The following is an 11,928-nucleotide window of genomic DNA, read 5'->3' as shown; positions in this document are numbered from 1 at the left end:
TTAGAGTTGAACCCTTTGTGTCTCTCTGGGAAGATGCTCTGCTCCTGAATCAGCTGGGTGGGTCTTGCCTCTAGCCTCTTTGCAGGGAGTTCTGCTGAAGGGTTCTATGCTGGGCCTGCGTTCTGGGTCTGTTCAGGATCCCGCAGCCCTCGGTGGTCTCACTCACTCGCTGGGCCTGCGCTCTCTGAATATTAATTATAAAACACAAAGTATCACTCAAACCTTGAGTTATTTTGTCATTATTGCTAAGGTAGCTGTGGGTGCCAATAAAAACAGGTTCGACTACATCAGTCAATGAGTGGAATTTGTATCCGTTTCTGAAACAGAACTGGGCAATAAGAAGTCCTAACAAGCAAGCCCTCTGCACACAGGATTGTCACACCCTGGCACCTCAGAGGCTCGTTGACTTTCACTTGCAAACCCAGCTTAAATTGTCTATATTTAGTTAAATAAATGTAAAAAGAATTTAAGCTTCCCAAATGATGCCCAGTGGTATATCCTAGACAAGCCACTCCCTGGCCAGGCGTTGTCTCCATAATTCACCACTGGGGTCACACCCCGCCCAGGGTGCTGAGTCACCTCCCTGAGCTGCTCGGGGGCCTGAAGGTGGCTGAGGGTCCTCTGACGTGGGAGACGCTCTGAATCTGTCGTGTTGTGCATGCTTACCTCCACCTCAAGGTGCTGACCTCTTTTCATGCATCGTTTTCTGTTTGTTGCAGGTGAGCTCAGCCGATTGGTTGCGGGCAGAGAGTGTCTATAACCTCTGTGAGGTGCTATTTAAAGTTCATAAGGTGGGTGCCCTGGGCTCGCTTAAGCTTTCGTAGAAATGAGATGCCTCCGGCTTGCAGAGTGGGGATGACCTCCTCACCACAGAAGTAGCAAAGGAATATGAAGCCCTTCTAACTCCATCCTTAGGGTGGTCACTGTGCTGAGGCTCAGGAGGTTGGTGGAGGGTGGTGGTGGATGGATGGATGGATGGACAGAGGGATGGAGGGAGGGATAGGTGGATAGTTGGAAGGATAGAGATGAAGGATGGGGATGGATGGATAGGGGGATGGCTGGTGGATGATAAGAGGGATTAATGGATGATGAGTGGGTGAAGGGAGGGAGGAATGATGGATGCAGGGATGGAGAGATGGATGGATGGATAGATACTACGTGCATGTGTATATTTGGTGGGGGGATGTGCTCTAATACTCCCAGGTAGAGTGATCTACTCCAGGAATTTTCATTGTTGTCATTGTTTGTGCTGTTACTATTTTTGTTGGGGATGTGTTTAACTCTCAGATACAATTCTGAGTGCTAATGCTTTTATTTAAGCATGGGCTAGACTGACCAGAATAACTAACAGAGTTTTCCACTCCTGTTAGAGAATGAGTCAGTCCTCCATTACTAATAAAGGTCAACAATTCCTTCTTTTTTTGTGTGTGTGGTACTGGGGATTGAATTCAGGACCCTGCGCTTGCCAGGCAAGCGCTTCTTCACCTGAGCATCAGCCCCTTCCTAATGGCCACCGCAGGCTTCCAGAGTAATCTGGTTTAGTGAATCCACTGCTGCAGAAGCAATCTCCTGATCTCTAGGGGCCTGACTTCCTGTCCCATGGGACAGCAGTGCAGAGGCAGCCCAGCTCCCCCTGGGAGGTCTGCGGAACTTTTCTGCCTGGTGCCACAACCCTGTGCTGACGGGCCACCGGGTCTGTGAGAGCAGAGGCACTGAGCCACGCAGGCAGAGGTGCAGACTCACAAATTGGGACATTGAGCCTGAAAGGAAAGAAACAATGGTTGCCTCGCACTGCTCCAATCCAGGCCCCAGAGGAGCAGTGGCCTCATGCCAGGCTGACGGCTTCTGCCGGGACGCAAGCTGAGGCTGGTGCTCTTGCCTCCCGGTCCTCAGGGATGAGGGTCCCTGGGCTGGGCTGACCTGCCCCCTCCAGAACAGCAGGGCGTGGCTGGGGGCTGCAGGAGCAGGAGACCCGGTGCTGGAGCTCTGAACACACAGCCATCCCTGACACTGGTCAGTTCCAGCCCTGGCTCCAGTGCTCAGAAAAAGGCTCAGCGTCATTCAGCCTCACTTTCACCCTCTCTAAAATGGGATCGTCGTGCCAGGCATGAGGGCGCGTGCTTGGAATCACAGAACTCTGCGAGGCTGAGGGGAGATCACGGTGTGAGCCCGCATAGTCTGGCCAGACAAAAGTTGGAAAGAAAAGCGAAGGCTGCAGATGTCACTGAGTACAGAGGTCCCGGGTTCAATCCTCAGTACTGAGGGGAAAAGAAAAGGATGCTAGAAAAAAACCCTCATATCCAGGCTCTATTTTCTGATCTGTCTGTACAAGTTCTGTTCATTGAGTGGGAGGATGACCATAAGCCCTTGCCATAACACAGTGCTCTCTAAAGGTGGCCTTTCTGGGTCAATGAGACGTCCTTCCTGACCTCTGGGCCCAGGCACTGTCATTTCTAGTGCCTCAGGGCCAGAGCAGCAGGAATGCAATGACTCTGGGGTGGGGACTGCCCAGGAAATGGATGAGGAAGTCACACTCATCCGCCTGATTGCAGTTGTCAGCTAGATTGCTGGAAGTCGCTGGCTTCCACTGCGAGGAACACCCGGTGACAGCCTGGGCACTGTCCCAACATGAAAATACCCAAGTCTGCAACTTCAGGAAAACTGAACTTGCCAGTGTTTGGCTCAGGATGGGGATGGTTGTGCTTCCCTGGATTCTCCCTGTGCTTCCTCACACAGCTGAGGGAATCCTCACTCCTGAGGAGCAAATCCTGAGCCCCAGCCCTGCCCCAAATGGCCTCAAAGTGCATCTCAATCCTCCCCCACTCTGTGCATTAGAAAGGATGGTGGGTCTGTGGGATTCGCAGTGCTTCATAGCAGGCTCCTCCGCTGCCTGAGAACAGCTGCCTGAGTAAGCCCGATGCTGAGAGTGAGGACTCCTGAATAATTTTCCTAACATCATGGCTGGAGCAAAATTCTCTGACTGAGGTTAAACAGGCAGAGAAGCCCTTATTGGAAGACTTAGGATGGGGAGAGACTGAGGCCCATGTCCCTGGGCACTGCAGGATGAGATGGCTTTTAGCAGGAGGGTGACAGTGCCTTTGTCTGCTATCCAGCCTCCACCGGAGGAAAAGCGGCTGCCCTCAGCAGGAGATGGGTTTGCAGCCTGCAGCCAGGGCCCGCAGAGTCACTCCTGAGTCAGCACAGAGCCCAACCTTGTCCTGTGGGCAGACAGGTGCCTTTCCTTGCCGCTGCCCCCTCACGGAGCTGTAGGGAAGCCACCCTCTGTCAGATGGATTAACTGTGAGTAGGTGTAGGAGTAGGTGGAGATGAGGAGGTGTAAAGACAGTGGGAATAGAGAGATAGAGAGAGACAGAGAGAGATGGAGAGGCAGAGGAAGAGCCAGCAGCCAGGTGTGGCTTCTGTGACTCTGGCCTGCAGTGATGACAGGCAGGGACATCCTGGCTGCTCTCACTGACACTGAGAACAGTGAGTCTTATGGGAGATGAAACCAGGGTGCTGCCACTTCCTGGTCCTGTCTCCGGGGCTGCGGGACAGCAGGGCGCAGCTGCACTGACAGGTGCCGTGACTGTTCTGTATCTGCTTTGCTATGATTTTGCTTGTGGAGTTTTTAAAGCATTTGGTCAGGATCTTCTAGTTCACATACCTGGACCCTGCCTGACCAGGAAACCTGGTCCAGAGTCTTCCGTAGGGAGCCTGAGACCCATCATTCCTAGAGACCCTCTGAGCAGCACAGAAGTCTGTTCTGGGATCAAACTCTGGGCTTTTGCAGTAAGCCACATCTCCGGCCCATTTTTATTCTGAGACAGAACTTTGCTAAGTGGCTTCGGTGCCCAGGCTGGGCTATAACTTCCAACCCTCCTGCCTCAGTCTCCCAGAGTGCTGGGATTACAGGTGTGTACCAGTAGAGCCAGGCTGGTTGTTGCTTTATGCTGTCCCTGAGTACAGAAATATCAAGACTTTTATCTTTAAAATCGATGTAGAAAAGCAAGGTATGGATACCAGCATTTTACTTGTTGGGGACAGATAATCAGAAGACAGACATCATTTAGGGTTTATTCATGGACTATTTCTTCACTAGGGGCTGCAGATGCTGCTGTGGAACCTGCCTGTAGGGTATGGCATGTGGTGAGCTCCACCAGGCAAAGGGGACACCCAAGCCTGTCCCCAAGTGCCCTGCCACATGGCAGTTGGTCTCCACAGTCTGGCCTCAGCCCTGCCACTCTGACCCAGTTCCAATTCACCTGTTTTGCAGTTCTGGGTGATGGACGACTACTGGCTGCAGGCCAATCTCTATCTGGGGCTGCAGGACTTTGACTTGGAAGACCAGAGGCCATACTGCTTCAGCCTCCTGGCTGGCCAGGGGAGGAGCCACGTCTTCACAGTGGAGCTGGGCACGGAACTGGCCGTGTGGGAGAAGGCGTTCCAGAGAGCGACATTCTTAGAGGTGCAGAGGACCGGGGTGAGCTCTCATGCAGTCCCCAGGGATAGTGATGAGGATGTATGTAGCCATGATATCAGGTGAATGGACCACGGATGGGCATGGTTCATCCACGTCACCCCGCAGAATGGTTGTTCAAATTGCACAAGGTGTGAGCAGGAAACGGGAGCTATTGTGTGGCAGGTGACATGGGGCTTTGCATTTGGGTTTATACCCAAGGCGAGGAGAGGGCGGAGGCACTTCCCATCCAGTGTCCCTGGGAAGTGAAGCTTCTTTCAGCCCTGAGGCAGAACTGTCACATACAGGGCAGCACAACATGTGCTGCAGGGACTACAGGGTGTCACGCACTAGGGACCTTAGTGGCCAGTGTTCTCAACTAGGACGGTCCAAAGGGGACCACTGAGTATCCTGTGTGTGAACTGCTTCTCCCTTCTTTGTGGCAGCAAATAAGTCCCTTTCACATTTAAACATGTATTAGCTGGATACAGTATGCTGTGCCCTCGTTAGTTGTGATCAATAGTGGGATCCTTTACGGGGACATACACTGCTAGAAACTAGAGTGATGGGAGATAAATGAGGGAGCGTGTCACAGAAGGCCTGGGGTCACCTCTGCTGGTGTCAACAGCTCTGAAAGCTCAAACTTAGCAGGGCAAGAGGGCTTCGCCATATAGATACACGTGTGCATGCTAAGCATGCAGCTCTGGTGCACCGCTCACCTGCACCTCCACTGGCAAGTTGCCCCCAGACTCCAGGATGGGATGAGCTGTGACTGCCACATGGAAGGGGTCCTGGGTCAGGACATGCAGCAGCAACACACCCACAGGTCCCAGGGACACAGAGGCTAACTTTCCTCCCTGCTCTCTAGCCACTGCCCCCTCGCCTAGAGCTGCCAGACTGGGACTGGGGCTGCCCCTCAGCACAGCATCCCCTCCTCAGGGGCCTGTACAGATGCATGGTGGACTTTAGTTATGGAGAAACCAACCATAGGAACTGTCTGTGTCCTCACAGGGCTGCTTGCTTCATAAGCAGGACTTTCATTGTCATTTTCTTTCCAAAGAGTACAGTAACCACTTTGTCTCTAACTTCAAACTGGAGATGTGTTTTGTGCTTGCTGGCATGCAGAGGTGTCCTCCCAGTGGGGACAGCCAATGAAGATCTGACATTTGCTGGGGCCAGAGAAGGCATCAAGGGTCCCAAGTGGATTCTGCAGAAAACACTTCCAAGATTAAGGACTTAGCTTTTGAGTGTTTCATGGGTGACTGAGGTAGAAAGGAGCACGGCTGAGAGACTTGGGAGAGCTGGCCACCCAGTCCCCAAGGGCTCCTGTCTGAAATGAGGTGCTGTCTGCACATCTAAGGCCAGCCCTGGGATCAACTTGGGGCGCTACTGCAGACTGGCCAGGTAGACTCACGGCTGGGCCCCTTTCTCCTTCCATGAAACTTGTGCAAGAGCACTGTAGTCTGCAGTACAGATTCTGCAAGTCATTGACTCTTAACACCATACACACACACACACACACACACACACACACACACACACCCCATAGAGCATCTGTGAGAATTCCATCTATGTTAATTAATATTCCAGATTGTAGACTTGTGTGAATTACTCAACTGTAAACTAGGTTTAAGATGCGAGGGCTCATTTCCTTTCATTAATTCAACTCAAGTTCAGAAGGGCCGTGTGACTTCTCCAGGGTCACCTATCAGTTGAACCAGCATGGTGTCATCCCTCCTAAGAATTTCTGTTCTGCAAATTATATTCTATCTACTAAAATATGCAGCCTTTTGGGTGACAAAGAAGGAAAGGTGTCAGGTCCCTGGAACAAGACGGCAAGTTCAGACACAGTAAGCGGTAGCCTTCTCAGGAGACTCGAGAAGCAGGGTTTCTTTTCTCTACCTGCCATCTCTTTTTTTGCTTGATTTGTTAGTTTTTTCTCATGATAGGCTGACTTAGATTCAGTTCAAGACTGGATTTAAAGTCTCTAGAAGACATGCAGATTCCTAGGTTGGTGACAGTGACCCTTGCTGCTGTGGGCTGGCGATGGTCATTTTCTTGCCCTTGTGGCTGGGCTGTGACTTCTCTGGGAGGATTTCTAAGCATTTAGTACACATTTCCTCACAGTGGGACATGTTTCTAACCCACTAGAGGGCAACTTGGCTGGCTCTCCTGCCCATCTTTCTCTTGGCAACATGATTGATTGTAAGCAATATTATTTAAAATAAAGTCCGGCAGCCATGAGTAAGCCATGCACCTTCCTCTTGCTGGCATTTAACATGTTTGCTGTTTCATCTCTTGGAATATTTGGAAATTTTAACAGTCAATGTTTAAAACACACTTTTCATTGAACTGTGGAAAACATAATTTCCTTGAACACTAAAAATTAATTTTGAAGATAAATTATTAAGAGATACCAGTCTGGAGTTATGTTTCTAAATCCAGTCCTGTTCTTGAGAGGATATATGATGCCATATGGAACACCACAAAGAAGTTTTATTGCTTCTCCTGAAAAAATAATAAATCAGGAGGACCTAAGAGAAAGTCAATGAAATATTAAATAGTGCTCAGATGAGATTTATGGGACTCATTAAAAGACAATTATTGGCTCCCCACCAGACGCTCCCACTTAATTACACAATTAAGTTTTAGATGATTTTCATTACAAGCATGAAGCCTAACGCAACTTGCTTACCTGGCTGTTTTCAGATATGACTTGTCAGCCAGGTTTATTTTAGGTTAAAAATCATCAATATAACTAGATGGCACCGGAACCTACCTGCGGCCCTAGGATTCCTATCCAGAGTGCAGGAGGGTGTCCCTCAGGAGCGTCTTGGGGACCACAGGTTTCTTGGGCTGTGTCATTCATTTGTTGTTAGTGAAGTGATGCCTATCTGGACCCAGCTTTTCCAAAGCTGAAATGTCTGCCTAATGTTACAAAGCAAGAAGAGTCTATCCCAAGACAGGACATCTCTGCAGGCTCCTGAGACCTGGGGTCTTCCAGTTTGCACATGGATTTAAAAACACGTCTTTTGACTGAGAACCTTAATTTGATAACTACCTCATGGAACAGAGCTTTTCATGTTTTCTCAAAATGAATGCTTTTTTGCAGTCAAAAACATACATGTGCAGCTGGCAGGGAGAAGTGCTGTGCTTCACCGTGGACTTCGCTCTGGGATTCACCTGCTTCGACAGCAAGACGAAGGTAAGATGGAGCAGTCCGTGCACAAGGACGCTGGGGACACATTTCACAGCCTTCAAGGGTTGTTGATGCTGGAAATCACCAGTGCTGGTGCTTGAGCGTGGTGTCTGACCCGAGCCTGCCCAGACTGTCTTCCTCCTCACAGCTCAGGCCTGAGGGTTCTCATGAGCCCTGAGCCCACACAGTAGAGAGGCCACCTGGACGTGGTGACTATGGTTCCCATCAGGGTGGAGTCAGGGCAAGAGGAGGCACAGGATGGGCTTTCTTGAGTCCCTGCAAGGGTAAGACCCAGGGCATTAAAAACTTTGAAAGGAAGCGTTGATCTTTGCTGGCTTCAAACCTGAGCATTTCTGGCACTGTGTGTGTCCAGCACTGGTTCTGGGAACTGGATGCTGCCCTGGAATTCAGCTTTCCTTGGTCTGAAGGTGTCACTGTGAGCAAAGGCGATGAGCTACATGGGCACAAGCATTTGAGTCCACCTTGGCCCAGATGTGTTAGGAAAAGACAATGCTGATGGTTCCTACTATGATGGTGCAGGACCCCCTCTTCCTGCTGACCAAAGAGGAGCACAGTGGGAAAATCCCTGGCTGAGGAATGCTGCTGTCCACAAACAAAATATCAACCAGTTGAGTTGAAGGAGCTAACTAGCTTTTCAGGCCAGGCCTGCACTGGGCAGTATCTTGTTCACAGAGCACAGGCTGGTTCATACTCCACTGCTTTTGTGGCAGGGGTTAAAGTAGAAGCATCCTAACTCGCAGGCCTTGGGCTGCCTGCTCCTCTTCTGATTGGTTGCTGTGAATCTCCAGGTTTTATGGAAATCTGGTCCATTTGGGGACTTTCCCATTTATGGGAAGATTCAGTTTGATTGTGTAGCACCTGGTGTGAGTGGCTCCATTTTGGTCAGGTATTTAGGGCCTCAGTCTGGAACTTAGCTCCAAATAGTGACCTCAGCCAGGCTTGGTGGCACACACCATAGCCCAGCACTCCAGTGGCCGGGAGGCAGGAAAATCCAGGTTCAAGGCTAGCCTGGGCTACATCCTGTTAAAAATAAAGAAGGAAAGAAAAGGAGAGAAAAGGAAGGGGAACAAGGCAAGGAAGGAAAAGCAAGGAAAAGAAAAGGACTCCACCAAAGTAGTGTCCTCCCAAAAAAGCCCCTGAGCACCACCTTGCTCATTTCTGCTGCCTACATCTTCTCTGGCCATACAACCGGGGCACAAGCTCAGCCCCAGCCTTCCCTCATTCCCATCTATTCTGAGTGTGGCTTCTTCTCAAGCCTCGAAAAGCTGAAGTTGATTTTCTCCCAGCTATGTCTGAGCTTCCGGTTGAAGAAGATTGGTGCTGTGAGCTTGGGCCTGCAGCCAGCACTTTGGGCTGACCCTCCCTCGTGGGTCCTTGGCCCTTGCTTCTGCCTTTTCCATTCCAATAGAGCAGGGGCTTCTGCCAGGATGGGGATGCCCTACATGATGTGGGGAGCTGTCAGGAGACACTGGTGTTCTGATTTATGGGGCGTTTCTCCTGCACGGAGCTGCTGGGGGGAGCCCACGGGTGCTGCTCAGCACCCCAAAGTGCACAAGAAGCATGCACCCCAGAGGTCATTGGACCTAACATATGGTTAGCCCAAAGGCTGAGAAACCTGGAGCTAGATCAGGAAGTTGCTTCCTGTCCCGAATGCTGGGACTAGCAAATTCATGAGAGCCACTGCTATTTTACTTCCAGGGAAATCATCAGAGTGTTTGCCATCAGGGGTACACACAGTACTTACGGTCATGGCATGACATTTACCACGCTCACACACAGCACAAAACAACCACCATTGCACTGTGGAATCAGACCCCTGTGTGTGTTACTTCTGAGCCACACCTAGCCACAACCCGGCAAAAACTGAAGGCCTGTAAGAAGCAACTTGCAACTGATATGCAGCTCTGAGCTACTGGGCTTGCTTAGCACACGTAAGCCCCTGGCTCTGAGCCCAGCACCAATGAGACATTAAGAATCCTGATGACTCGGATCTCGACAGTCACCCAGGTATCTACACGGATCTAGCCTCAGATGCACACATCATTTCCAATTTCAAAATTGTCTAATTCTGAGCTTGAAAGAAAGACAAGCTATTATTATTATTAATTATTATTATTATTGTATTTGGTATAGGATCTTACTATGTAGCTTAGATTCATAGTGATCCTCCTGTTTTCGACTCCCCAGCACTGGGATTATAGGTGTGTGCCACCACACCCAGACTGTGTCTCTGGCTCAGTACACCCGGACCGAAACCCGGTCCCTGCGCTTGCCTAAGCAGGCTCTTAGTCTGCTGAGCTATCTCGCTGGCCCACGACAAGCAATTATTACCAAACATCATTTCATTCACCATCCACTGTCTATGTTCAACATTAATAAAGGGGTATTTAGCAGGAAAATAAACATGTTTGGCTATGGACATGTTTCCTGCACTTACATAAAAAATGAGAAGACATTCATTAATTCTTGCTTTAACATCATTACAGAAGAATGAACCAGAACACTGTTCCAGCTGCCAGAAATGAGGGGTTGATGACTGGAGGAGGACTGTCACCTGCCGTGTCCAGCTGGGGGTTGGGATGCTTAATTTCAGAGCTTCTCTTGTGCCCTCTCTTCGCTTTAGCAGCTGTTCTGTTTCTGTTCTAATTAAACCAATGCAAGAGAGAAGCTAGAAATTGGTGGAGCTGGAGAAGGAAGGAGGGACAGCTGCTGTGTGGACATGAGACCATCAAGCGGTGATAATGCAGAGGAGGCTGGATGGACATGAAGAGCACAGCTCCTGCAGACCCCAGAGCAAACAGGGTTGATGGCTTTGGTGCATTTTGGAAAAAGAGCCTCATCTCTGCATGTTGTCTTCTATTCCAGACTTTCTTCTTCCTTTCTGGATGAATGCTGTCCACCGATAGCCTCAAGACTACAACTCCACATCTGGGGGGATGGCTGGACTGTCCCATGGGCTTGGAGTGGGCTCAATGCTCCCATATCCTGGTCCTGCACTTGGCTGAGACCCCATGATATCATGGGGCTGAGTCAAGGCTCATGGGACGAAACAGAAAGACAGTTTGGGAGGAGATAAAAGGAAAGGGAATTGACTCTTGTGGGAAAGGAATTGAAGACCTGGTTTACTTGAGTGGGTAGAATAAAAGGCTCTCTAGGCTCCCCAGGAAATTTCTGGGAAGGAAGCATGGCTTAAATCAGCAGCTCCTGGTCCCAAGGATGGATTCAAATCTGACTTTCGGTTGCCAGCACTTTAAAAATGCATCTTTGTGTACCAGGGAAGATAGCGCTGATGGTCACCACTTACAACACCTGCAGCCCAAGAGTAACCATTCGCATGCTTCACATAGACCACAAACACCTGTAAGCCTGTTCTTTAATCCCTAAAACCTCAGAGATTTTCTCTCTTCTGGGGTTGAGATCTAAAATGAAGACCACCTGCAGCCTTTATTTATCCGCTGGGACATCCACAGTCCATCTGCATCTCCAGAGACCCAGCCCTCTGCTAAGAAGGGAGCAGGGCTTGAAATTAAACTGCTAACTAAATGCTTTCTAGACCAAACATGCAGAAATTACATAGATAGTGGAGACCGTGCTCTTTTTTCTGAGAAAAACTCCTTTATAGTCATGGAATGGGAGGAACCTTCAGGAAGAGTGGAAACCAACTGCTCCAGCAGATGTGGACAGGGGACTGAGAGAGTGCTGTCCTCCCAGGGGCTTTCGGTGTCACCACATTCACTCAACAGGGATCAGGAAGGGACAAGGGCATGAGGCTTGTTACCCATGACAACCCTGTCCTCTGCATGTGGACCATTTTGTAGTACATCTCAGACCAGCAGGAGCTGTCTTTCTTCTTCGACCATGGCTATGGAATACAATTTATTATGCCACTGAACTGGGGCAGGGGTGTGGTTTTCCAAAGGAAGCATTTTTCTCAAAGCAGTAGATGCTTAGAAATCACCTAAAACACTTAATTGCAGGGACCTCACGACTCTGTGAAGCACTAGACAAATCTGTCACACAGGTGTCTTTGCCCTTTTGTAGAAAGTATTTTTAAAAGCTGCTGATGGCATTATGCAAAATGCTGATTTATATTATTCCTGGGATTTTTATTCTGGGAAGGGGCAAACATGCTCGAGCCTTCTTCTTCTTCTTCTTCTTTTTTTTTTTTTTTTTTTTTTTGGAACCAGGGATTGAACTCAGGCCCTTGCGCTTGCCAGGCAAGCGCTTATTCTACTGAGCCATTTCCCTGGCC

At 49.6% G+C, this 11,928-nt stretch overlaps 1 protein-coding gene across 1 annotated transcript in view; it reads left to right on the top strand.

Moving 5' to 3' along the window:
* The window catches only part of Sntg2 (syntrophin gamma 2), a 115,283-nt gene that overhangs the window by 94,863 nt on the left and 8,492 nt on the right, over window positions 1-11,928 (top strand). Inside the window, exons 13-15 of the mRNA XM_023704813.1 lie at window positions 720-791; window positions 4,274-4,480; window positions 7,569-7,661. Coding sequence (XP_023560581.1) covers window positions 720-791; window positions 4,274-4,480; window positions 7,569-7,661 — 372 coding nt within the window. The remainder of the gene's footprint in view (window positions 1-719; window positions 792-4,273; window positions 4,481-7,568; window positions 7,662-11,928) is intronic.

The sequence above is a fragment of the Octodon degus genome, unplaced genomic scaffold (assembly GCF_000260255.1).
Source record: "Octodon degus isolate 3935 unplaced genomic scaffold, OctDeg1.0 scaffold00204, whole genome shotgun sequence".
NCBI lineage: Eukaryota > Metazoa > Chordata > Mammalia > Rodentia > Octodontidae > Octodon > Octodon degus.
This window is presented reverse-complemented; position numbering and strand designations above follow the sequence as displayed.